We start from the raw sequence: 26095 nt of genomic DNA, 5'->3' as shown, positions 1-26095 counted from the left end.
CATGTCCTCTGGACTGAACCATCTAGAAGCTCGCCCGAGTCGCGTTACCTGCATCCGTCAACCACAATGCCACACCCCCTCACCCCATCACATCTACTCCGTATTAACGCAATCAATCAATGGCACATGCATCAGCTCCGACGCGCCCTGCTGCACCATGCAAACAGGAACCGCCCGTATTACATGCGTCACGCCTTGTCCGGCCACCAAAGTGCATCCGTACTAGTCACTTTCCACAGTCTGACACACAAGGCACGGAACAACCGTTCAGGCGCCTGAGGCTCTGGCTGCATTCATCTTGCTCTGTAATATACACTTGATCTTGTGCCCGTGATTCCATTGCTTCATAACGTCCTGTCGCCTCCCCTCTACATACGATCGCGTCTTCGTGGTGCGCTTCGGATGATGTTGTCAACCCGCAGTAGCAGCTGTGAAAGTCAGTATACATCTCACAAGCATCTTCTACCAATTCTTCACTCACCTCTGCGGCCTCCGAGGCCGACGATACCACGGCTCGCTTCAGCTTGTAGCTTTCAATCACACCCAACTCCCTCATGTCCGCAATGCCGCCTCCCGGTGACAGCAGATCCAGACCCGAGCTGGTCAGGCCCGAGTAGACGGCTTTCCGGAGTCGCGTGACCAGGTCGCTCGAGTCGAATCCGGCATTGTCGGCCAGGATCGTGGGCAGTTGTTGCAGCGCCTTGGAAAACGATTCGACAGCAATCGCCTTCTTGCCAGCCACATTTTGTGCCGCCTCCGCTACTGCCTTTGCCATGTTCATCTCGGCGCAGCCACCGCCCAAGGTTGTCCGGGGCTCCTTGACTGTTTGTGACAGTACGGCAAGAGCATCGTGTAGCGATCGCTCTGCTTCATCCAGAAGCTGCTCGGTAGCACCACGCAGCACAATGGTGCATGCCCGTCCCGCCTTGGTGCCCGAGAACTTGATCAACACATCCTCTCCAATTATCACCTCCTCGACAACATCGCAGTAGCCGAGCTTGACATTCTCAGGGTGGTCGAAAGTCGAGGTAATCTCTCCGCCAGTGACCAGAGCCAGTCGCTCAATGCCGTCAAAGTCTGCGTGCTCAATCGAGCAGATGCCAGCATCTGCAAAGAGCTGCTCTGGCCAGTTGTAGATGAGCTGTCGGTTGACAAAGCAGTTGATGCCGTGTGCCTTGATGCGCTCTACCTTGGCCTTCATCTTCTCACGCTCAGCCTTCTCCAATTCGGCGAGCTTGCCCGTTGAATCCACCTTGACTCGCGCTCCAAAAATCTTAATCTTGTCTGTGTCCATGGCCGTGTTTGCAACCAGAATCTTTGCGTTCTCTATCCGCTTGGGCTGGTTCACGCCAAACTTCTTGTCCAGAATGAAGCCCTCGTCCAAGTACGAGTCCTTTAGCTTTCCTCCAGCCTTCTTGATAATCTGGATGTGTGTCAGGTCTGTCGAGCCTCCGAGCTTGAGGACAGCGTCTACGGCGAGCTTGGCAAACTGTGTGCGGTCCTGCGAGAGCACCTTGGAGCTCAGCGTTGTGCGGGCAATGGCCTCGAGATCTTTTCGGAACTCCTGCTCATCATTGCTGTGGTCCACTGCAATCTTCTCCAGTGCCTTGAGCGCTGCGCTGCTTGCTATCCTGTATCCTTCGATGATGGTCTGGGGGTGGATCTTCTGGTCGACCAACTTCTCCGCCTCCCGCAGCAGTTCGGCGGCAAGGACAGTGACTGACGTGGTTCCGTCACCGACTTCGTCATCCTGGACTTTTGAAATATTGACCAGTACTTTTGCCGCGGCGTTGTCGAGGGCAATCGCTTTGAGAATGGTAGCGCCGTCGTTTGTGACCATGATCTCTCCGGTCGAACTTTCCACACATGTCAGTTGAGGCCTACAAGTGGGAAGCGGGGCAATCTTCACTCACGCAGACTGCATTATCTTGTCCATGCCCTTGGGGCCCAATGTGCTCTTGACCAAGTCTCCAACAGCGATGGCTCCTACAAAGGCAGAGAGGCGCGCATTCTCGCCCTTCTCCTCCGTTACGTCGTCCGCAAAGATCTGAGTGGGGTTCGACTACATGTTTTGTCAGCCCCTACGGTTGTTGTTTATTGTTTAGTGAGAAAATTCGGGCCCTCATACCATCTTTCTGGAATTCCTAGACAAGCAAAGAGGGGTATCTCAGAAGGTGTGGGGTTGTCGGCTGGGTGTGCCTGGACGCGACTTTTTTCTAGTCTTGCCCGCGTTGAAGCTGTGTTTGCGGTGTTTGCGCGGAGCTTCCCCGGCCAATGGTTCCACCGGAGTCCGTGACTTGTGAATGCCCATTACCACCTTTACTGCACAACATCAAACCACCCGGAAATCGTGCTGATTCTGGCTGTATAGTCTGGCCTAGATCCACAATTTCTTTTTGTACTTTGAATTTCTGCAATATCGCACCTGCGCAAAATGTCAAAGCGACCGGCCCTGGAGCCTCTCGAGGAAATGTACGACGCGCCGTCGCCAGCCATGAAGCGCCCAAAAGTCGAGGATGAAGAGATGGAAGACTCCGATACCAACGGCGCAACTAGCAATGGCCACCTCATGGCTCCCCGACCGCAAGACCAAGACAAGATAGATATTGTAGGCGCAGATGCCGAGGAGCACGAGGAGCTTGAAGAAGCCGGCGCATTGGACGATGAAGACGATGACGAGCCCGCAGTCGCCGCGCCGAAACGCCAGAGTGCGCCAGAAGCTGGATATACCGATCTTTACCTCGACACGATAAACCGCAAGGTCCTCGACTTTGACTTTGAGAAGCTATGCTCCGTCACGCTGTCCAACATCAACGTATACGCCTGTCTCGTATGTGGGAAATACTACCAAGGTCGGGGGCCAAAGTCACAGGCATACTTTCATGCGCTGGAAGAGGGACACCACGTATACGTCAACATGGAAACGAAGAAGGTTTATGTGCTTCCAGAGGGCTATGAAGTGACGTCCAAGTCGCTAGATGACATCAAGTTTGTCGTGGACCCACGCATGAGCAAGGAGGAGGTAGCAAAGTTAGACAAAGAGCCTAAGGTGTCGTGGGATCTGTCAAATCGCGAATACATACCAGGTTTTGTGGGCATGAACAACATCAAGGCAAATGACTACTTCAACGTAGTAATACAAGCCCTCTCCCACGTTGTCCCACTGCGGAACTACTTCATGCTCGAAGACCTCTCAAACCGACCACAACTCGCCCAGCGCTTCAGCACTCTTGTCCGCAAGATCTGGAACCCGCGCGCCTTCAAAACCCACGTCTCACCGCACGAGCTGCTCCAAGAAATCGCCCTCCGCTCCTCCAAACGCTTCACCCTAACCGACCAATCCGACCCCGTCGACTTCCTCTCCTGGTTCCTCAACAACCTCCACCTCGCCGTCGGCGGCTCGCGCACAAAACCCCACAGCAGCATCATCCAAAAAGTCTTCCAAGGCACCCTCAAAATCGAACAACAAGAAATCACCGCCCGCGCAGACGCCGGCGACCGCCTCCGGTTCGAAGACGCGGCCGTCCAAACAACAACCTCGCACTTCCTCGTCCTCACCCTCGACCTCCCCGCCGCACCCCTCTTCCAAGACGCGCTCGAGAAAAACATCATCCCCCAAGTCCCCCTCGTAAACATCCTCTCAAAATACAACGGCGTCACTCCCCAAGAAAAATCAAAAAACCGCGTCCGATACCGCCTTGTACACCCTTTGCCCCCCTACCTCCTCTTCAACATCAAGCGCTTCTCAAAAAACAAATTCGTCTCCGAACGCAACCCAACCATTGTCACCTTCCCCGTCCACTCCCTCGACATGTCCCCCTACGTCGAACCAAATCCCGCACACTACCCCCCCGGCCAACCCATCTGGTACGATCTCGTCGCCAACATTACCCACGAGGCTGTCAAGAAGAAAGACGATAGTGTCGAAGGCGAGCTCGAGAGCAAGATTTGGCGCGTCCAGGTCAAGGATCGCGCTAGGGACGAGTGGTATGGCATTCAGGATTTGTTCGTCGAGAAGGAGAGGGCTGAGACCCTGTTTACCAAGGAGGCATATCTGATGGTTTGGGAGAGGAGGAAGGGACAGGGGTCCAAGGGGAAAGGGGGGGTGGGGGAAAAGTAGAATACCTTGTTTTTTTTTTTTGAGCCATGTACGATAAATGTACAGAAAATATATATTTTACATATATATGAATTTCTTTTTATTTTTTTTTGGTCATTAATCGATTCAGAAATCCAGATAACAAGAGAAGAAGAAGAAGAAGAAGAAGAAAGAAAAAAGATTTATTTCAGATGATACATGTGTAGTAGACCACTTTTTACTCAACCATGACAACATCTCTCTCGGCTGGCAGTCCCAAGGCCAAGCCATCACTCCGACCCGCCACCTCATCCATTTCCCTCAGGGTAAAATCCAACAAATAACTCTCATCCACCAAGTCCTCGACGCGTCTATAATGCCTCTCTGAATAAACCTTGATGGCATCCAGCACATCCTTCAGGCTACCCTTTGCCGCAACTTTGCCCTGGGGCTTCAGCCCCGCAAGTCTTGCCGCTGGGTACGATTTGACAATGGTATGTAGAATCTTTTGGGCAATAGGGGCGGTGCGGACGTTTGTGTTCCAGTCACGGAGGCGGAGGAGTAATTTGTAGAGTTGTTCGTCGGCGAGGGATGCGAGGACTGTGTCGACGGAGGTGAGGCCGGATAAAGAGTCTGGGTCTGGGGTATCGGTTTCGACGACGGATTTGAAGAGGGAGAAGAGGCGGGCGGGTTGGTCCATTTGGAGGGCGAGGACAATGGCGTCGCGGTAGTTTCCTGCGTAGGCGTAGTTTTGGAGCTTTTGGTCGAGTTCGATGCGCTCGGTTTCGGCCGTGGTGGCGGCTTCGAGCGTGGTGCTGGTTGTGTCTTGCCAGAAGGTGATGACGCTGTCACCGCCGCCCGAGACGAGGGCGCCGGTTTGCGGGTGGGCGACGAGGGCCCAGACTCGGTCGGTGTGGTTGTCGAGGGTGGACATTGTCTCGCCTGAAATGGAGTCCCAGATCTTGACCAGTCCGTCACCGGCCGCAGAGGCGACTTGCGGACCTCGCTTGTCTCGCGCGTCGACTGGACGGTATGGGAGCCATGCGAGCTTCAGCACACTGTTAGAATGGCCTTCAAGAGTCAAAAGACAGCTGTAGTCTGCCAGACTCCAAATCTTGACCGTCTTGTCTCCACTGCCAGTTGCAATCAAGCCCTTGCCACTCGAATTCGGGGTCTGTGAGTCTTTTGGTGCAAACTTGACGCTCCAGACACCACGACGGTGACCTCGAAGGACACCAATCGCTTCTCCTTCAGCAGCCGAGTAGATCTTGACTGTACGGTCCTGTGATGCAGAAGCAAACAAAGTCCCGGACGGATCAATGTCAATTGCGTTGATATCCTTGTCATGCGCCTTGCGAGTGTACTTTGCTCGTAGCTTTCCCTTCATTTCCTTAGTCGTGTCCCACCGCTTAACGGTCCGATCTTGAGATCCTGTTACAATGTATGCCGGGGGGTGTGATAGCGGATCTGTAAATGCAGCTGATGACTCCTGAGGCACTGTATGAGGTAACGCAATCGCACCCAGCGATTCCGCGTGACCAGTCAAGACTGCTGCACAAGTGTATGATCCGTGTTCGGGATCTAGTCGCCATAGCCGGGCTGTATTGTCCTTTGCACCTGTGACGAGCCAATGTCCCGACCAATCCACATCTAGACAGATGACAATATCATCATGGCCTTTTAGTAGTCCCACATCTGCGCCAAAGTATCTTCCTTCTGTTGCGTCGTCTCCCTCTGACTCGTTCAATGTGATGATGCGAATGTCCTCGGAGTTGGTGTTCAATGCCAGCAATGATTTGTCACGGCCGACGTACGCGATGTCAATCACTTCGTCATGCGTCCCGGAGACGCGCCGAAAGACTGGTAGGGGATCAATCGTCTCCTCGACGACGAGGGATTCGGCTGATGTGAGAGAGTGGAAGTTGAGTACCTGGTCAGCATGTACTGAGACCAGGTAAGGCAGGGTTGGATAGTAGAGAATGTTGACAATCTCATCCGTTTCTATGCCAGGCTCTTGCTCTGATGTGAGTTCTCGTCCGCTTGATGTCGACCAAAGTCGCACTCTGCCATTTTCTCCGCCAGAGTACAGAATCTTTCCGTCTGCAACAAAACCGGCGCTCTCGATTCCTTCAAGTGCAGCAATGGTGCGTTGCGCCTTCCACCTGTGCGAGTCCCATGCAATCAGAGTCTTGTCTCTGCTGCCAGAGAGGAGCAGCTTTTCCTGCGGTGAATACTGCAGCGATCGAACCACAGAAACGTGCGAATCCAATATGGCGGCGCTCTTCCTCTTGTGCAAGTCCCAGATTCTGATTTTTCCGTCCTCGGCACCTGAAGCTAGTCGGAACTGTATCTGACTTTCGCCCGGGGCTTGCTCGACCTCGGCACCTTCTTGTCTTGACTTCCTCTTCCGCTTCTTGTTGTTCTCAGATGCGTCTTCCCGCTCAGTCACTTCAACCTCAAAGAAATGAAGCGCGGAAACAACCCCACCATGGCCATGAAAAGCGTGGGTGGTGTAGCCGCCGCGGATGTCCCAAACTTTGACAACACCATCTGCGCCTCCGGTTGCCAGCAGCGTTCCTGTGCGGTCTGTGACCAGAGTGACTACAGGTGATGTATGTGGTCGGAGGGTGCGGACAAGTTCGAGCTCGATAGAGTCGTCCCCGTTTTCAGAAGGGTTGAGAGAGAATAGGCGCATGGACAGTGATCGCGAGCATACAATGAGATGCGAGGCAGAAGGCGTTACTAGCAAATGTTAGCAACCGTTGCCTTTACAGCTGGAGATATTACTTACGAGTCAATGCTGTGATTGCCTCGCCGTCGCCCTCGGCTCTTGCCAGCTCTTGTCCATTTGTGAGGTTGGTGAGGAGAACATCTTCACCCAAGCTAGCAGCCAAGATGCGCCCGTCCTGGCTCAATGCCAAACTGCCTCCCGAGTAGATGGGCTGCAAGGTACGGTCAACCTCGTAGGTAGTCTTCACAGCAGTTCTTTGCGCCGCCATGTTGGTGTGGGAATTGGTGGCGTCAAGGCTCTTGGAGGTCGTGGATGAGACATGTCGCGAAAGTTGAAGATGGAAAAAAGTTTATCGATAAGAGCCGTCACAACCACGCGCTTGCGCTGACGTTTGGGCGCAAGCGCGTCAGTCTCAGTCGAGTACTCGGCCTCCAACGACAATGTTGGCCATGTGTTCACCACCCAACATGTCCACCAGTCTGTATTTCCAAGAAGCGGTAGTTTCACTCATTACTTGCACACAATAGCAGCCACTCAGATTCCCACCATGGGCCGACAAGCCTACCTGGACAAGATAGCATTTGTATAGACCCCACCAGAACAGGCCGCGCAAAGCAATGTCTGATGAGCACTACAGGGGCGCTCTGCATTTGAGCCCACATCTTGCGCTTCGCAGTCTTCAGAGTATGTGCAGCTCGAATCGGCGCAGTCTGAGATTCCTGCGCGGTACCATGAGGCCACTGCGAACAACTACATGCAGCTTTACGATGAGCGCGGGAACCCCATCAACCCGCGCTCCCACCAGTACGGCAAGAAGCTGAGAGGCGCTCAGAATGACGTGCTTGCATCGGTGGGCGTAGTAGAAAGAAGACGCTCGCCCGCAGAGGGACTACCTGGTTCAAGCGAAGAGCGCCTCCAACTGCTCGAGGCTGAGGATACCATGGGCAATGCAGTTGCTTTGGCCACAACATTTGCCGAAAACATTTGCACATGGTGGATAGGTACCATCAGAGACAGGGTGCTCGTACGGTCCATTCGTTCCGTCTGCAAAACAGGCCACTGCTGACACCCACAGACATTTCGATATCACCATGGCCTCACATTTAGTCAGATTGTTAGTTCCGAGTGTGCCTTGTCAGGCATCTCAATCATGTATGCAGGCTTTGCTCCCCGGGTCTTTGCGGCTCTGAATATACAAACTGCTGTATACAGCGTGTTCATGTATCAGCCAATTGAACGCTTGCTCCATGCCACACGCGCAAGTGCAAGGACACGCAATGTGTTCCGCCGAACGAGGAGACTACTAAGAGCGAGGTTTGAGCCACATGTCTCGAGGTCGGGATGACTGCTTACACCGAATAGCCTGCGCGTTGGCCTTGAGATGCTTTGCTGCCCGTTTTACTATCACGCTGCGCTGCAACGCTTGGGCCTAGTGCCTGCTCGACCACTCCTTCCCTCATGGCGCACTCTGATTCCGTTTGCACTATCGTCGCCACTACTACCAGCCTACTTGCCTCAGCATGCGACCAATGTATTCGCGGGTCGTTTCACCGTTTTCTTCTTCTCGCCCGCCATTATTTTGTGTTCTGAGCATATACTTGAGCGCTGGGTTTATGCCTGTGTGTACGAAGCTGTGGAATCATCAATCATTCGCCCCGACAAGCCTGACACAGCCAGCCGGGATGTCAATGGAAAAGATCGGGCGTTGACTGTGCTAGGGCTACGACGGGAGTCACCTCGGCTGATCCGCAATGGCATTCACAAGGTACTTTGGATGCTGGGATGGGCTTCCCCACTTGCAGCCTCGAGCACAGAACAGAAACAAACGGTCGGTGTGAACTCAACGCGAGATACGAGCGATGCCCAGACAATACAAGTTGGTGGCACGCGGGTTACAAACGCTACCCCACTAAGTCTGCCCGTCGTTCAAACACAAGATCAGCGGGCCAACGAGCCGTTGGAGGCGGATGTGATTACCATCCCAGTGAGGGCAGTTGATGAGCTGATGCGTTCTACGAGCCCGCCAGGTTCAACAACAGACTCGGAAGAGGAGGAAAATGACCCCCGGATACGAATTACATCGCGAGAAGGCATTGTGGAGATGGAAGTCCGGCTTCCACCCAGGACGCTGTCAAGTCACAGCGAGGTTGCAGACACGTTTGGACCTACGCGAGAGGGCAGAAGGAGCGAGTCGATGGGGGCAGCTGACTTGTGGGAGAAGGAGAGGTACCATCGTGTGACGCAGCTGTCGTGCGAGCCAGCTCAAATGATTGGGGCCATGGTGCGGGCTCAGCTTGTCGGGCTTGTGATGCTCCCCATTCGCATGCTGACGCTGCAGACAATAGCCTTGCACTATCTGTCGAGCCAAGGACGGCAGGGAGGCCCGCACCGGATGATTAGCTCACTAGAGATAGGTAGTGGGCTGAGTTTGGAAGGGATTAGCAGGCAGGCGTTGCGGGTAGCGCTGTGTGGCGCGTTGGAGATGGCCATGGATCTGGGGCTGTGGCAGATGCAGTACCTGGCCATTACCAAGGTTGGAAGGGACTGGTTTGGATGGGGCACACTGTAGAAGGCGAGTTAGTCTGCTTCTAGAATGCTTGTAGGCACGAGACAAGGCGAGACGACGGCAGGGCTGGCCTAGGAAGGGATTTATTTTTATAGGCGCTGTTAACATGGTCGGCAGCAGCCGAATGCAGTGGCCTCTGGGTGGCACTCTGGCGTGTTTCACGAGTAGCTGGATCTAAATGCCGGTGTCGATAATGTTCCGAGAAGAGCACAGAGACGAATGTCTCCACGATTCGAGTGGGGACGGGGGCCTCGGTTTGGTCCTAGCGAAGAGCCAGTTCCCCCTCCTCCCCCCCCCCCCCCCCCTTCCCCCAGGGCATCTGGGCAGTGAATGCAGTGGTGCAGGTGTAGCGAGGTGGGGGGGTTGGGTTGGTATACTTGGCGTGATGGAGGACGACAGTGACAAAGACGCTCTCTTGGTCAGGCTAAAGGCACATAGGGGGTGCAAGATGAGGCATGGCTTGGCGGCAGCGTCGAGAGACCAAGGCGTTCCTTCCACACACGAGGCTGCGAGGGTGAAGGGGCGTGATTGGGCGCGCCAGATTACGGACAGGCCGCTGGGATCACCAGAGGCTTTGCGACGCGGAGATTGCAGCGCATGCGAAGCAGCACATGCAAAGCAGCCAGAGGCAGCAACATGCAGCCGGGATCGAGAGCCGGCGTGCTATCGAGGGCATAACCGTCGTGACAAAGAGACATGTGCGGCATGAGGACATGGTGCCGGGAAGCGATCAGCCAAACATCATCTCCGAGACGAGTTGAGGCAAGCCGGCACTTGCAGGACAGGACAGGGCCGGGCAGGGCAGGGCCGGGCACGAGGTCTGGTGGAATGCGGTTGCGGACAGCGTGTGTAGTAGGTTCAGATACAGACTGCTGGATGTGGGTGCGTGCCTGTCGAGGCCAGGGCGGGCTGCATGAAGCCGGGCCCGGGATGATACGCGAGTATGTGTGTGAAGGTGCTTACCTGACATGGCCTGGCCGGTGGCAGGGCTCGATGACGGATGGGGACAGACGGTTGGTTGGCGTGAGGCCTAACGTCTTTAGTCGGCACAGCCAACATGGATGCGGTGCTGGCTTCAACATGGCCTTGTGAAGCCTTGCCCCTTTTTGCAGGGGAGCGGCCGTCGTGGTGGCTACTGCTTGCTGCGTGCTGCTGTGCCTACCACTGCCCGAGTACCTCAGGCGCATACATAGCCATCAAAGTCGCCTGCCACGACCCAATGCCACCGCCGTCCTGTTGCACGTACTCGCACACGCCCACCCTGCCCCCACAGCGCGAGATACGTACGTACGTACACACGCCCATAGTCTGCTAAGCACATAGTCCGCACGCTACACGGGGCCGCCCTCGCTCCCTCGCCCACTCGTTCCTGTGCTGTAGCGGGCGGAGGTTTTGTCAGTCGGTGGCTCCTCGGGCCCCTGCACCCACACCCACACCCACACCCCCATCCACACACCCATCCACGCCCACACACTCGCTCTTGTCAGCCAGGGGACGGCCACGCTTGGGCTTCTCGGCGACCAGCCGGCCACTCACCAGCCCTCATTTTTCCCCACCACGCAGGACCCGTTGTGCAGGCCTGCGAAAGAGAGAGCGAGACCTCGCAGAGACCCTGAGTCTGCTCTCGCCATCCCTCCCTGCTGCTGCTACACCATTGCTGCCGTCACTGCCGCCCTCGCCGCCCCTCGCCCTCGCCCTTGTCCATCCACGCCATCCTCACGCGCCGCCGCCTGTTCGCTGCGCCTGTCTATGTGCCCAGCATCAGCAGCAGCATCAGCAGCAGCATCAGCAGCTCCATCTCCATCTCCATCCCTTCCTACCTTTTCTTGGTCAGACCTCCGCCAGCCGGTAGTCCCCCACGACGCCTACGGCCACGACACGACCCGCATCCGCTACTGACCCTCACGCCCCACGCTCCTCTGCCCACTTTGTCGCTCTTTTTTTTAGAAAAAAAAACTCTCCCCTCTGTCCCCTCGTGTGCGACTTCTGCGTTGGTGCCCAGTCACGGCTGTCCGACGGACATGTGTGCTGTGGCGTAGCAGGTCTACCTGGAAAAACAAAGGCGACCACGCCAGCAGTGCAGCGCCAACTCCTACCGCCCAAGCTGCATTAGCACTCCTCCATACGCGGCGCGCCCCATCACCATGTCGGGCAACTCGCTCCCTCGCCCATCGCGACCCTCGATTGCGCCGCCAACAGGTCCCTTGCCTTCGCTCCCCGTTGCAAAGTCGAGAAACTCAAATGTCGGTCCCACCACCGCCCGATCTTCGCTGCTTCCCGGCGCCACAAACAACCGCACAGTCTCCTCGTCTGCGTTGCCACACCGGTCCTTGTCGAGCTCAAAACTCCAGGCAGCCAACGGCTTGACGCACGATGAGGGTGGTGCTGCTGCATCACTACCGGCTGGCAAATCACTACGCAAGACAGTTAGCATCGGCTCCTTTCCGCAACCACCCAGGCACAGCGGAAGGTCAAACCCCTCGAGTCCGCTCTCCACGAGTAGCACACCGGGAGGAGACGTGGGCGTAGGCCCAAAGACGGTATCAAAATCATCGCTGCCTCCACGCGAAAGCAGTCTTAAGAAGCCTCGCGCCTCGAACATTGGTGGCCGCGGGTTGCTGCCCAAGTCTCCCCTCTCCCCTAGTCTACTCAACGGAAGCGCAGACTCGGTAGCCGTAGAGACTGGGCATCTCAGTCTTCCATCTCCGCCCCACAGCCGCAACTCGTCTCCACAGGGATCATATGCAACAAGCGCGACTACCGCCGAAGATGGCGAAGACGGTGCAAACAAAGATGGCAAGCCTTCCAAGGACGGAAAAGGCAATGTTATTGTTAGCGTACGCGTGCGCCCGGACATTGGAGCAAAAGATGGAAAGCATGACATGGACTGGGAAGTCAACAACAAGCGCGCATTAATAGCCTACCGAGGCAAGGAGGGCGGAGATTACTACTACGGTATAGTTGCACAACCTGCATTCAACATGACCGACCTCAGCTAATCCGACATGGTTTGCAGATAATGTATTTGACCCGCAAGATAATAACGCACGCGTCTACGATGCAGCAGCCAAGCGACTTGTCCGCCGAGTCATGGAAGGCTACCACGGAACCGTCTTCGCATACGGCATGACGGGAACGGGAAAGACGTTCTCCATGCAAGGAACGGCAACCAACCCCGGTGTCATACCATTGGCCATTACCGACATCTTCTCTTACATTCGAGAGACACCGCAGCGCGAGTTTCTCCTGCGAGTCAGTTATATTGAAATCTACAACGAAAAAATCATCGACCTGCTGGCAGGGCCTGTCGTTGGCATGAATGGTCAGACTGGGCCTGTTGAGGAGATTAAATTGCGCGAGGATAGCAAGCGCGGTGTTTATGCGACACCGCTCAAAGAAGAAATCGTGCAGAGTCCCACACAGTTGCTTCGAGTCATTGCCCGCGGAGACAATTCTCGAAAGGTGGCAGGTACGCAGTTCAACGCACGCAGTTCGCGAAGTCACGCCGTGGTGCAAATCGTCGTCGAAAGCAGAGAACGCGCGCCCGGCCCCGCAGTCTCGTCCGGCGACAAGCGGTCTGCCATTGTTCCTGGCGGTGTGCGTGTCTCGACACTGAGTCTTATCGACTTGGCTGGATCTGAAAAGGCAGCTGATAGCAAAGAGAGGAGGACTGAAGGTTCTCACATCAACAAGAGTCTGCTTACCTTGGGTACAGTCATTGGTCGCCTCGCTTCAGACAAGGAAAAGTCGGAAAAGGACAAGGGCAAAGGAGACAAGCATCTACCCTACCGAGATAGCAAACTTACCCGTCTCTTGCAACCGGCGCTTTCCGGAAACTCCTTGGTCAGCATTCTGTGCACAATTCAGATTGGAGCTAGCGGGAGCCCCGCAGCGGCGATCAGTCATACAGGTGAAACCTTGAATACGCTCAAGTTTGCATCTCGAGCCAAGAACAACATTGTCAGCCATGCCAAGAAGGCAGACGAGTCCATGGGTGCTGGCGGAGACGCGGGGAGCCGAGCTCTTCTTGACCGCTACCGTCTCGAGATTGAGGACCTGAAGAGGCAGTTGGCCGAGGGCAAGTCCAAGGAAGTCAAAGAAAAAGAGGTAGAAGACGATGACATCAAGAGGGACAAGGAAGAAGAAAGGGTCCGTGAGCTCGAGGACAAGCGACGGCACGAAGAGCAGATGCTGGAAATGCAGCTGGCCAGAACTGCACTGAAGGAGCGAATCGAGCATCTCAACCGGTTGATTCTGAGTTCGAAATCACTCGGTGTCAACAATGGCCGATCGTATACATCCATGAGCTTGCAGCGCCAGTCTGTTGCGAGTAATACGCACACCGATATGCGGCCAATGTCGATTCGTTCGTCTGCAAGTCATCACACTCTTGGAGCCTTCCGCAGAAAAAGCACTCCGCAACTACACCCCGATGGCTCTGAAGAGGACGACTCTGTTGGCGACAATGGAGACGGTTATGCAACTCAAAGCGTGCAGATACAAGCACTGCAAGCCGATCTCTCGGACAAGAACCGTTACATTGCTACGCTCGAAAAGCGCCTGCTGCACGCTCGGAGAGCTAGCCATTCTCGAGTTTCCTTGTCACTATCACATAGGCTCACTGGTAGTGAGGAAGGTAGCATGATCGCGGCTCTTGCTGAGAGAGACAATGAGATTGTGAACCTTCGTGCACAACTTGAAGACAAGGAGCGGATGATTTCAGCCCTCACATCGGCGCGCAAGAAGAACGACAATGCACACGACATGGGAAGCGAATCACCAGGCAGCCGTCGAACCTCGGGCTACCAACGTAGCACCAGTGATGGCAGCGCCGCCAGCATGGCTCACAAGGGTCCGACGTCACCTGCACCTAGTGTGAAAGCGCCCTTCCCGCCCCCTCCAACTTCCAATGGCACAACCAAGAACATCGAAGAGATGACACGCATGCTCGACGAGATGATTACTGGACGCGTTGAGAAGACTGCCAGGCGGAGCAGTCTAATGCCAGTCACCGAAGGCTGATGATGGACTTTGCCTAGATGACAAAAAGCAAGCCGCGAGAGCGTCATGTCGGGTACTTGACACTGACCAGCACCGCATCATTTTATTCAAAGATGAAAGAGGTACTGTAATGGGGATGAGAAGAGTCAGCACCAACGGCGCCAGACCGAGTACCTCAAAAGTTTTATTTTCTATTATATCTTTCACATGCAGCAATCTCTCTTCAATTACGAGGGATTCCATAGCGATTGGCGTTGAATGGGTTACGGAGTACAACACCGGCACAGGAATGGATTCCCGACCTGGGAACCCGGGAACCGCGTCTGCGATGGGTACGCACGGGCATTAGACAATGGAAGAGGGGGGAGGGGGGGGGGGCGGTCTTCTGTTGTATTACCCAATTCGATGCAGCCCCGGGAGGATTGTACACTACCTTTTTTGTTTCGTTTTTTTTCCTTACATTCTTCCCCCACCTTCCTGCGTCAAGGGACCTTCGATCTGATACCCCCTTTTTTCATCTTACATAGTTGGTCAACATTTTTGTTTCGCTCACGATGCACATACTTATAGCAGCCACATCAAGTAGCTTCATGATCTGTCCTGTCCAGATCACATGACTAGTCTCACGTCCATTTCCTCTGGGTAGCGGGCGCTTGCGTTTGTGTTAATAAATTATGTGGAAGACATTTATTTTTGTATTGGTAGTATTTAGAAAAGACTGCATACTATTCCCACTGTCATCCGGTAGATAGGACTAAGTATGGTAGTATAGACACGGTTACCCAATTGATAGTAAGCCTTACCGGGGAGCCTCTCGGGACGATCAGTGGACGCCCGTCTGACTGCATGCCCGGGCTGTGCACAATGTTTCTGGAATAGGAAATAAAGGGCCTTTAATAGTAGCAGTTTGCAAACACGCAAGCCGGACTGGTGTGCATGCCTGTTTACTTCAAACCTAGGGCAGAGACGGATAGTACGTAGGCCAATCCCCCCTCGATTTTATGGTCTGTCTACCGCGCCAACCAACCACACATGGGCAAACCGTGGTAGAAACGTCGTCACAGTCAGGTGGTCTCGTTCCTAGACCAACTTAGTGCTTTAGCGCCGGAGACGGACCAACGCCTCCCTACCACCAGCGCCTCGACGACGTTACACTAAAAGACGTAGCTGAAACACCCTTCTTACTACCCCTCCCCGCACATGCAGCGAAATGAAAGACCCTCCCTTTCCCACCTGCCGCCTTCTGCTTGTCCCACCTTTTTTTTCCCGCTCAAAATAAGCAAAGTTGCTTCCCCCTTCTTCCTTCCCAATCTTAACCTTCGAGTCCCCCTCCTCTGCCGACTTTTTTTTTTGGCTCTCTTCCTTGGCTCCCTCGGACCGTACAGTGGTCTTTTTTTTTTCGCCCTTTCTTTCTTCTTCTCCCGCGGGCCATTGTTAGACGAAGGGAAGGGTGTGTTCCTTAGATCTCGCTTGTTTTTTGGGAGGGGTGGATACTCTTTTTGATCGGCCCAATCCCAAGGACGAGGGTTACCCTTTGCTCGTTTTGGGTGTGAAACCACTTTTGCACCAGGAAAGGGTTGCGTCCGCCTTCTTTTACGCCTTTATTTCTCTATGGCTTCTTGAAGGACCTGCGCGACTTATTTCCACTTTTTTCTTCTCTTCTTGTGCATCTTTCTTCCTTTTTTTTCTTTTTCTTCGCTTCCACTTCATCCTACATTCTCATCACCAGGGGGGGGACTGCGTCCTATCTTTCCTTGCACATTTTTTTTTCTCTCTCTCGACTTTGCTTGTTTGAACGGCGGTGCCATTCGTCCCCCTCCTTTCACTTACAAACCTCTTTGATTTTTTGTTTCCGAACCCGTTCGCAAACGGTCATACCTGCTTATACGAGCAACACATTGTTACTCGCTGCATAGCTTCCTGCGTCATCCGAGTGGTACGACACGCACGGCCAGCAAAGTCGCCCGATTTGGCAGGATTTTCACATCTCCACCCCTAGTTTACGAATCGAATTGGCCTGAGGTGCTGACGGCATCAATATCTCACTGCTTCTCATTATGCTGAACCAAGTTTCTCAAAAAATCACAAAGATGCATGCGAGACGGAACCCCGGTCTGTCGTTGCAACCGACAGCGCAATATTCGCAATTGGAACCCCCGCCTCACTCGGCTACCTCTAGCGCTTTTCTCTCTCCGACACTCCCCTCCCGGCGCGGACTACTCGCGAGATCTCCCCCTGCCAGCCCGAGCCTTCCGAGCCTGCTGCCCAAACATGGAAAGATCCCGCACCCCAACCATGGCAAGTTTGTAAAGAGGATACTTTTGGGATGCTGTGGCGTGGCTTTTCTGCTATGGATTGTGCTCAGGCATATCTACACAAACTCGCATTATGCAACGCCTTATGATGACGAGGTTGAGGATGAGTGGGAAATGGTTGGTGGTAGCCGGTTGCCACACGAGCCGTCTGCTGTAGCGCTCATAGATGCAAAGGGCAAAATGAGGTGGACCGTGTCGATTCCGTCAACTTATGATTTCCCGCTGCAGCCAACGCAGTACCGCGAGATATGTCACCAGGCAATGGAAGTGTCCAAGGAAGTCAGTCAGGGGTCTAAGAAATCGGCGAGTCATGCTAGGAGGATGTTGCCTTATAACCAAAAAGATCAGTACTACATTGATATCAAAGAGGCGGAGGAACAGGCACTGTTGCCACCGGCCAAGTCAAAGGGAAGACCCAAGAACTTTGTCGAGGATCAGGCTATGAAGGATGGAGTTTCGACAGAGGGACTCAAGGTCTGTGACAGGAGCTTGACCTACGTCATGGAGACAGGAGATGCTGGGTTTGGAAACACCCTGATGCGGTTATGGATGTCGTATGGACTGGCGAAGACTGAGAACCGTGCCTTTTTCATCGACGACTCTCGCTGGTATGCTTAGTGCATTCCCAAAAAAAAACTAATTCTTTGACTAACAGTGACTATATAGGCCCTACGGCAAGTATTCGACCTACTTCCAACCCCCACCCTCTGCAGGCTGCCTTCCTCCCCCACCATCACATATCGTCCCTTGCCCCCACTCGGCGAACCACCTTGTCGTCAGCAGTGCAACTGTAAAGAGCACGTTTGGTCATGCCTTCACCGAGGAATACGAAGACGCCAGAAAAGTAGGCGTACTCCGCCAATCCAAGATCTTCGCCCTCGCCCGCACCGGCTACGAAGCCCTGTTCAAGCTCCGCGCAGACGACGAGGCCTACGTGCTCCAAAAAGCACACGACATGTACGGCGCCGTCAAGCTCGAAGGCGGCCTCAGCATCGGCATGCACGTCCGCCGCGGCGACAAACACCCCATGGAATACCAATACGCAAAAGACTACATCCCACTCGCCCGCTACATCGAAACCGCACGCGACCTCTACATTGAAATCGTCGAAGGCGAATCCAAACGCTCTAAAAAACGCTCTTCCTCCTCCTCCCCTTTGGCCCCCCGCCACACAAGCTCCAAAATGATCCTCGCCTCCGACGACCCCCTCGTCTACGACTCACCCGAACTCGGCCCCAACAGCATCCGCGCCCAAGACCGCATCGTCCTCGCGACAAAACAGCAACTCGAAGCCGCCCAAAAAGAGGCAAAGAAGAACCCTTGGATCGACGAAATAACCGGCTGGGAGGGCGGCTTCTACCACGACGTCTTCTTTTCCCTCGGTCAGCCCGTCGGCAATGCCAAAGATATGAAGGAAGTTACTAAGAACCCGGCGGCCGACGTCCCCGAGTCCGCCATGAAGCTGCGCGAGCTCGTCGGCCGCGCCTATCTGCTTGATCTGGCGGTCCTGGGCAAAGCTGATACCCTCATTTGCACCATGAGCAGTGTGAGCTGTCGCCTTTTGGCCGTCATGATGGGCTGGAAGGATGCGATTGAGGGGAATAAATGGAGGAATATTGATGGCTCGTTTGACTGGAGAGGCATTATTTGGTGATTTCCCTTCCCTCTATTTCTCTTCTTCGACTTTTTTTTTTCTTTCATTCTTTCTTGTCTGCTATTTTTTTTTTGGGAACCCCAAATATGGGCTTGCAATGCTGTGCGAAGAGAGAGTGAGAAAAACAAAAAAATTTACCATGTCTATTTCTTCTTGCTCTCCCTATCATTCAAACTCATTGAAGTTCCCCCCCCCCCCCCCCGGGCGCTTACGTACATCTATATCTCATGGAATATATACCGAGTTGTGCTTGAACACATGGTGGAACAGAATTAACTTTACACTACGTACAGTGACATTCTCCTTCTTCTTGGAGCACAGACTTAGCATGCCTGATATCATACTTGATATCACTCGTTGATATTATGTTGCGCGGGTACCATCATCACCCGCCGCATCTCCGAGCGCTCGATATCACACGGACAATATTATGTTTATCCTCCCGGGGTAAGATTTGCGGGGGCGGGAAATAACATCAAGTTCATGCGTTGGAAAGTTTAAAAAAAACACTACTACAAGCTAACATGACGTTAACAGGACTTGGCGAGTTCGCACATGGCGTGCTAGTTTGTTTTACATAGAACCTAGCAGTAAGACGAGTGCTTATGAAACGGAAGAAAGAAAAAAAAAAGATGCATTATATTATACCATTTGCTATGCTATACCCTAACCTAAACCCATTGTTCATTAATCCAGACTTTGGTAAATTACATAAGGTACCATTCAATCCCCCCCGCCCCCGGACCCCCGTCCCGTCCCCAGCACAGTCGTATAATCTCACCCAAGCACTTCACGCCTCAAACATCTTAGTCGTACTAACATTAACGCGACTCCACACGCTGCGCTCCCGCAAGGCGTGCAGAAACTTTGCGGGCCAATAGACATGGTAGAGGATGAAAAACGGGAGAGGGTCTTCAAACGTGTAGGTACCATCTTTCCACGCAGCAACATGCTTGACAAAGGTCAATAAGTCAGCGAGGGCGTGTTGTGGGGATTTGGCGCCCCAGAGAGTGTCGAGGAGGGGTAGGATAGCGAGAGTGACGAGGTCGTGGCCGAGCCAGTAGTAAGCTTTTGCGGGCGTGCGTGGGAAGACTGGGGGTGCTGCGTCTGGCTTGGAAGATGATGATGAAGGGGAGTTGAAGATAGACAGATAGGCATCTGCCAGTTCGGGTGTTTGTTCGAAGAGGACGACTGCGGTGTGAGCACGGGGGTTGGACTCAATGGGGTAGAATCTCGCGTCGGCGCCTTTGTCGTCGTTCTCGACGAGGAAGTCAAAACTCAAGTGGCCGGTGAAGTTTGGACCGCCGTCTGCACAGACGCGCTCGGTGAAGGCGAGCATTTTCTTGCTTAGGGGGGAGGAGGGCGGAAGCGCTTCGTAGTGCATGAGGAGCTCGAGACTGGGACAACTGGTAAAGGCCTTTACTTTTCCGCGGATGACGAGGGCGTGAGTGCAGTATTCATTTCCTTTGATGTATTGCTGGAGCTGGAAGGGGTTGTCTTTGCTGATGTTGAGCGAGTGGATGTAGTCGGCTGTTGCGGTTGTCGTCTGGAAAGGAAGCAAAGTCATCATGTTGTTCCTGGCTTTGTCGTCGACGCCAATTGGCTTCATGATAAATTTCCGGCGGCTGTCTTTGTTTCCTTTTGTAGGGGTTCTGTGCAGTTCTCTCATGAGCACATCAAGTGCTTCGTTTGCGTCTGTGCAGCGATGCGATTCTGGAACGGGGAGACCAAGTGACTCAATGTAGTCAATAAACTTGTCCTTTTCATGAAACTTCTCAACGACATCCTCACGGAACTGAATGGCTTCAAACGGACGTCGGCGCTCTCGTGCCTGTATCTTTGCTAGACGAACGACCTGTCCGTCTTCGACTGCTGCAACAACACTGGAACAGGAGATCCACAGGTCGACCTTTTCATTCTGAATAACGGAGAGGAGGGAGTCGATGTATGGCTCTGCATCGTCGCCAATCGGTGTCTGCAGACAAAAGTACTTTGATATTGCGGTTGAGAATCGGCCTGGAGAGAGAGCGGATATGTCGGCACCAATGATGCGATGTGGTGTATGCTGGGCCAAATTTCGAGCAATAGTCAAGCCCTTTGTCATGGACACGCCCGTGACCAGAATCGTCTTGCGCCTCCGTGTTGCTGCAACATGTCTCCTGTCTTCTCTGGTGAATGTTGCAGTGCGCTCTCCATGAAGCTTCGTCACAGCGAGCCCCAGCAGGACCAAAGCGGCCGAGAGAGGAGCAAGCAGCGCGCTCAGCGCCAGCAGCAGCACATTCTTGCCCACATGTCGGTAGTAAAACGGCACGGCAGCATCAGGCTCGATGCCTTTGGCCATGTTTCTGGGGTTGCGATGCTGGATGTTGGAGCTCGTGACCTCGGCACTTGTCCTCGCAGTGCTTCACCGTTCAGACAGGTCCCAACACACCCTCACGGGCTTACTTTGATCCCAGGCGCACCGACCAGTAGGATGCGTCCACGCGCAGCCTGCAAGCTGCAAGTAATGAATGCTAGCGGCTCAGACGGCTCGGTATAATGCTTGCCGCGCGTGCATGTCAGTAGTATACCTTACATACGAGGTGGTCGAGATGCGTGGGGCAGACGGGCGCACGGCGAAAGATATGGGTGGTGGACTAGTCTAGACGTCATGGTTATTTGGCCCGTGGACAAGATGCGCGTACGACATGCGCGGCAGCGCTAGACACCGGTGGTTCCGTATGAGAGCCACCAAATGCACAGTAGGCGTCGCGTAGATGCTCATCCCTGCCGTGTCGCGCGTATTTGCTTCTTTGTGACTGACCACCTACTGCATAGTCACTGCATTGCATTCCGAGGTGGCGTCTTCATCCTTCTTGTAGCTCCGTCATCAGCAAGGAGGATTGCATGTTTGATCACATTCACTCTTGTAGCTGGACCCGTGTTGAATATCCCACCTCTCCCCCTCGGTCTCTGGACTCCACATCCGCCCCTGGTCCAACTGTGCCGCCCATATCTCTCTATTCTCACGCGTTCCTACCCAACGCATCGCGTAATCTCGATCCCGTCCTGTCATGTTCAGCACTCGGCCACGGAGCTAGTCAAAAGTCTAGACTTACAGGTACGCCCGTCGGCTCGAAGCTGTTGATCAGCTTGCTCTCGTATTGCAGATGCGGGTTGCCTTTGCTTTCACTGAACTTGGCCTTGCCATATCGCTTCTCGTACATCTTAACGTTTGTCTCAGCAATGCCATTGACGTTCGTCTGGCCGTTCTCTCCAGCCTCCTTGACCTTCTCCTCAACACTCGACCTAACGTACTTCAAGTACGGCGGATTTCCGGGCTTGATGACGTTGTCCGCAGCGAGTACTGAGTCCTTGGTGATCAGTCCTAGTTCTTCACAGAGCTTGAGATCCGTTGTGTAGGCTGGCTTGTAGTGGTCTAGGAACATGAGATCCACGTGCTTGAGCTGGCCAGATGCTACCAGACGCGCAATTCCCTCGTCACTCGAGCCCACAACCACCTTTACGAGATCACTGAGCCCTGCAAGGTCGACGAGGGACATGATGACTGCTGCGAATGCAGGATCACGCTCGAAGCTAAAGTATCGCTCCCCGCCAGCTTTGCGTACTGCGTTTGCGAATAGGATACACGAGTAGCCTACGTAACCGCCGAGTTCGATCTGCTTGCTGTTAGAAAACAGTCTTATTCCTCTAGACTTGCATACCATAGTTTTTGGCTTGACTTCTGCAATGAGATCAGTGACAATGCGGCCTTTGTCCTCTCCAACATTCATGAGATACTTCTTCGTTCTCCCATATTCATCAATGGCAGCTAAGACGCCCTCTGGTGAGCCTCGTATCTTGTCAATGTTGGGGTGCGAGTAAACAAAGTGCAGCAGCTCAATCTCCCGTCCATCGTCGAAAAAAGCACCCTCTTCCTCTTGTGCTGCGTACGCCTTGCTCTGATCGAAGCTACCCATGATTGCTGCTGTTCAATGGCGAAATGAAAAATGTATCAATGGCCATCACACTCGACGCGTCCAGAGATGTCTATGCCCCTCAACGCGTAGACTCTAGTGCGGGGCTGGTGTTAATCATGACGAAATGTAATGCAGGAATATGTGAGATAGTTGAGGGGTCCGCAGTTCGCTCCACACGTTTAGTACGCAACCTACAGAACCAACCCCCTGCTGTGGCAAAAGCACAAGGTGTCATCGGTTATGTTAGGACATGACCAACGGGTTGCCACAATAAGCACCCACCGTATTGCTTTTACTGCCGAAACCCCGTATTGCGCGTGGGATGCCAATGTAGCGGAGACGTTGGATCATGCCAATTTCGTGGCCCCAAGCCGTGTGTGCATCCAGTGTGCCCCCTTGGCACTGACTACGGCAAGTAGTATGCGATACCATGTGGATACTGGGTGCCATGGTGGGCCACTTGACTGGTGCATACCTGCTTCTGCGTGGTATTGACGTTTCACTTTTGTATATATACCTGCTGTCGTCAACGATCTAGAGCCCAGTAGCCTGTACTAGCCTGTTATAGTTGGGAGAAGACAGCCGTGACAATTTACGCTTGTCGATTCATAGTTAAATAACTCAACGATCTTGGGATCCGCAAAACTTTATCTACCCGAAGCGGGAGCTAAGATCGAAAAGCAGCCTCAGGTCGTCACAGTTCTTTCATGTATACCGCAAGCGTCCGAAGAGCTGTGGTGTCAAAATCCCCATTCTTATGGTACCGGCGGTTTCCTGGATGCCCTAACTTCTCATAGCAGGCGCGTGGGACTCGCTGGACGTACTGCCCGCACCTCTGATCACCCTCAACACATCCCTAGGCTGTCATCCACCGTTCAATGCATGAAATATAGTGGGTATGAGGTGATTTTCTGTGCTTGCCCCGCAGTCGTAGTGTATTTCCTTCTCCACAACCGGGTGAGACTCCGTCTTCGCACCAAATCGGCTAGCACCTCATGCTACGCCACTTCTGTCCCTGGTCGATGGTGATTACTAGGGTTCTGCATTTCTCCAAGCATGCAAAAGCACATTCTTGCATGGGAAAATGGCATATCCCATGTGCAAGAGCCGGTTTCTGCCGCTACCAAAGTCAACCTCCCGGGAGTCATATCATCATTGCTGGCCAGTAAGAGCCTAGTTTATCTCCTAGTGATCCCGTACCAAGTCGAAACAACACGGGACCCATGAATGGCCACATCATGGACAACAGTGGTGCGTATGCTTGACGTCTCCTGGTCGCTCTCGAGAGCTACGAGCCAATAATCGAGAAGCGTGTAGCGAGAGATGTGCCAGTGCTCATCATTGACACTGGTCTCGTAAAATGTATATAGAGCACATGTGTTGGTACCTTCATCCTGCAGAACTCAACTTTTCTCACTCACACTTTTTCCAATCTTTTTTTGCACAATGTCAGATCTCAAGGCTTCTGTTGTCGAGACCCAGAACGGCTTCCATGTCGAGGGGTACGAGAAGATTGAATATGACTTCACCTTCCTCGATGGCGTCTTCAACCCCGCCAACAACAATCTGGCCAAGTGCTATGAGCGTTGGGGTCGTTGTCTGGCTGTCATGGACTTGAACATTTTCAACATCTACGGTGATGAGATGCAAAAGTACTTTGACCATTACAACCTGCCATTGACTATTCACAAGACCATGATTGGTGAGAAGGCCAAGTCAATGGAGACCCTTCTCAGCATCGTTGACTCGATGACTGACTTTGGTATTATCCGCAAGGAGCCGGTGCTTGTAGTCGTAAGTTATTCAGTCAGTCCGCTTGCTCTCCGCGGGTGCTAATACGACATAGGGTGGAGGGTTAGTGACTGATGTTGCTGGGTAAAACATAACTCTTAAGGCACTCTGGCCTGACTGCAATTGAAGAATAGGATTAACTCGTGGCCTTAGATTTGCTTGTGCCGCCTACCGCAGGAATACCAACTTCATCCGCATTCCCACTACCGTTATTGGCCTGATCGATGCTAGTGTTAGCATCAAGGTCGCGGTCAACTATGGCAACTACAAGAACCGCCTAGGGGCGTACCACGCTCCCATGCACACCTTCTTGGACTTTTCGTTCCTCAAGACCCTGCCAGAGGGTCAGGTACGCAATGGCTTCGCAGAGTTGATTAAGATTTCAACATGTGCTCACAAGCCAACATTTGACTTGCTGGACAAGTACTGCGAGAAGTTGATCACTTCCCGCTTCGGCCGTGAGGGTGATGACAAGGAGGTCCTTCAGGCAGCCGATGAGATCAACCGTGCTGGTATCCATGAGATGCTGAAGCTCGAGACACCCAACCTTCACGAGATTGGCCTCGACCGTGTCATTGCCTACGGTCACACCTGGAGTCCTCTACACGAGGTAAGTTTGTCGTGATGCTTAACTGCAAACTTCACTGACGTTCCTGTAGCTCTCTCCCAAGGTACCGCTCCGTCATGGTCATGCCATTTCCATTGACATGGCGTACTCTGCCACGCTGGCAAACGAGCGTGGTCTCCTCAGTGACGAGGAGCACAAGAGGTTATTGAACCTTTTCTCCAGGGCTGGTCTATCCATGGATCACGAGCTTTTCGATGAGGAGATGCTCGACAAGGCCACCAAGGCCATCCTCAAGACCCGTGACGGCCTGCTTCGTGCTGCCGTACCAAACCCTATTGGTACTTGTGTATTCCTCAACGATGTCTCTGCTGAGGAGATGAACAAGGCTCTACGACGACACAAGGAGCTGATGAAGGAGTACCCTCGCCAGGGTGCTGGTCTCGATGCGTATGTCGACGCATCCGACACTGGATACACCGTGAACGACAAGCCTATTGAGGAGGCCATGAATGCATCCAAGAAGGTGATGAATGGTCTGAGCAACGGTGCAGTTAACGGCACTGCCAAAGGCCATGCCAATGGCATTCCTCAGGGTCTGCAGGAGGTCATGGTGAACGGATACGAGAACGGTTACAAGAACTGAACAACGACACTGATGCGAATAAGTCCGACTAGGCAAGCACATGTCCGGCGGTGGAGGAGAACCAAGTAGTTTTTCTGAGCGGTGATACTGTCATTATCCTTGACGGATCGCAACATGCTCCATCCCCACTAGCCACCCCCATAGTAAATGAAAAAAAAAGACTTGACTTCTGAAAATGGCACCTGAAATATGTGTGCCATGGCATGTGGCTTGAATTTGTAGATGACCGGGTAGCATTGACATGCGAGGATGAAGATGCTCTTGCTGTTTCCGCGATAGTCAGCGCCTTCAAAGTCATCTACCGTCGCGGCCCTCAGAATTTTGCTTGTCGTTGGGGGATCCGCGGATACTGATCATGGCAGCGTGTAACCGGCATTCGGAGACTCTACCGCTGGCACCTTTTTCAGTGCACAGTGCTTCCTCCTTTTCGTGTGAAGCGTGTGTGCATTGTATAGTGAACGCCAGAAAACGATGGCCGTCGCGAGATCACAAATGCATCCAAAAATTGTGATTCTCAGCCTCGCCCTTACCGGCCAGCCATCGTCACAAACGCCCGTGCACAGCCAAAAAATCTGACGTGCCCCGTGCGCCACAGTCTTGGCAAGCGGACAGCTTAAAACCTCTCAAGCCCTCGTCCTCCTTTCTCGCTCCTTGATCAAAAAAATACAAACGATTCCAGCCACGACTATCAGAACATCTTTGTCTTTTAGTTGCCAGCCACTACGGTGGCGTGGGATCGAAGAGCGAACCTCCTGTAGGAAGCTGGCATCTCGTTGGGTCGTCTTCAGT

At 53.5% G+C, this 26095-nt stretch overlaps 9 protein-coding genes across 9 annotated transcripts; 5 read left to right on the top strand and 4 right to left on the bottom strand.

Moving 5' to 3' along the window:
- Positions 1-214: 214 nt before the first annotated feature.
- PSV08DRAFT_411728 (chaperonin Cpn60/TCP-1 family) lies at positions 215-2174 on the bottom strand. The gene is made up of 4 exons (XM_014224191.2): positions 2129-2174; positions 1914-2062; positions 482-1856; positions 215-428 (listed from the first exon to the last, which is right to left on the bottom strand). Exons 1-4 carry the CDS (start codon positions 2129-2131, stop codon positions 369-371), a joined length of 1587 nt encoding a protein of 528 aa, XP_014079666.1. The 5' UTR covers positions 2132-2174; the 3' UTR covers positions 215-368.
- Positions 2175-2434: 260 nt separating this feature from the next.
- Positions 2435-4120, top strand: PSV08DRAFT_379603 (uncharacterized protein; the record flags this gene model as incomplete). The annotated part of the gene is made up of 1 exon (XM_066093366.1): positions 2435-4120. The coding sequence occupies one exon, from the start codon at positions 2435-2437 to the stop codon at positions 4118-4120; it is 1686 nt and encodes a 561-aa protein (XP_065948627.1).
- Positions 4121-4263: 143 nt separating this feature from the next.
- PSV08DRAFT_228850 (WD40-repeat-containing domain protein) lies at positions 4264-7077 on the bottom strand (the record flags this gene model as incomplete). The annotated part of the gene is made up of 2 exons (XM_014224193.2): positions 4264-6820; positions 6870-7077. The coding sequence occupies 2 exons, from the start codon at positions 7075-7077 to the stop codon at positions 4317-4319; spliced, it is 2712 nt and encodes a 903-aa protein (XP_014079668.1). The 3' UTR covers positions 4264-4316.
- A 189-nt stretch (positions 7078-7266) lies between these two features.
- Positions 7267-9460, top strand: PSV08DRAFT_364935 (uncharacterized protein). The gene is made up of 4 exons (XM_014224194.2): positions 7267-7392; positions 7447-7833; positions 7885-8123; positions 8172-9460. The coding sequence occupies exons 1-4, from the start codon at positions 7357-7359 to the stop codon at positions 9376-9378; spliced, it is 1869 nt and encodes a 622-aa protein (XP_014079669.1). The 5' UTR covers positions 7267-7356; the 3' UTR covers positions 9379-9460.
- A 2059-nt stretch (positions 9461-11519) lies between these two features.
- PSV08DRAFT_411725 (kinesin motor domain-containing protein) lies at positions 11520-14397 on the top strand (the record flags this gene model as incomplete). Its single annotated transcript, XM_014224196.1, has 2 exons — positions 11520-12330; positions 12392-14397. The coding sequence occupies 2 exons, from the start codon at positions 11520-11522 to the stop codon at positions 14395-14397; spliced, it is 2817 nt and encodes a 938-aa protein (XP_014079671.1).
- Positions 14398-16433: 2036 nt separating this feature from the next.
- PSV08DRAFT_228843 (uncharacterized protein) lies at positions 16434-18461 on the top strand (the record flags this gene model as incomplete). Its single annotated transcript, XM_014224197.1, has 2 exons — positions 16434-17299; positions 17358-18461. 2 exons carry the CDS (start codon positions 16434-16436, stop codon positions 18343-18345), a joined length of 1854 nt encoding a protein of 617 aa, XP_014079672.1. The 3' UTR covers positions 18346-18461.
- A 674-nt stretch (positions 18462-19135) lies between these two features.
- On the bottom strand, positions 19136-20735 carry PSV08DRAFT_364932 (uncharacterized protein; the record flags this gene model as incomplete). Its single annotated transcript, XM_014224198.1, has 1 exon — positions 19136-20735. Exon 1 carries the CDS (start codon positions 20684-20686, stop codon positions 19136-19138), a length of 1551 nt encoding a protein of 516 aa, XP_014079673.1. The 5' UTR covers positions 20687-20735.
- Positions 20736-21141: 406 nt separating this feature from the next.
- On the bottom strand, positions 21142-22365 carry PSV08DRAFT_364931 (S-adenosyl-L-methionine-dependent methyltransferase). The gene is made up of 3 exons (XM_066093073.1): positions 22050-22365; positions 21444-22004; positions 21142-21393 (listed from the first exon to the last, which is right to left on the bottom strand). Exons 1-3 carry the CDS (start codon positions 22302-22304, stop codon positions 21361-21363), a joined length of 849 nt encoding a protein of 282 aa, XP_065948626.1. The 5' UTR covers positions 22305-22365; the 3' UTR covers positions 21142-21360.
- Positions 22366-23722: 1357 nt separating this feature from the next.
- On the top strand, positions 23723-25478 carry PSV08DRAFT_208111 (uncharacterized protein). Its single transcript, XM_014224201.2, has 4 exons — positions 23723-24098; positions 24151-24179; positions 24249-24705; positions 24755-25478. Exons 1-4 carry the CDS (start codon positions 23751-23753, stop codon positions 25304-25306), a joined length of 1386 nt encoding a protein of 461 aa, XP_014079676.1. The 5' UTR covers positions 23723-23750; the 3' UTR covers positions 25307-25478.
- Positions 25479-26095: the final 617 nt, after the last annotated feature.

The sequence above is a fragment of the Bipolaris maydis genome (genome assembly GCF_028858645.1).
Source record: "Bipolaris maydis strain C4 unplaced genomic scaffold PSV08scaffold_12, whole genome shotgun sequence".
In the NCBI taxonomy this organism is placed as follows: domain Eukaryota; kingdom Fungi; phylum Ascomycota; class Dothideomycetes; order Pleosporales; family Pleosporaceae; genus Bipolaris; species Bipolaris maydis.
The sequence above is the reverse complement of the archived record's forward strand: the minus strand, read 5'-3'. Positions and strand labels throughout refer to the sequence as shown.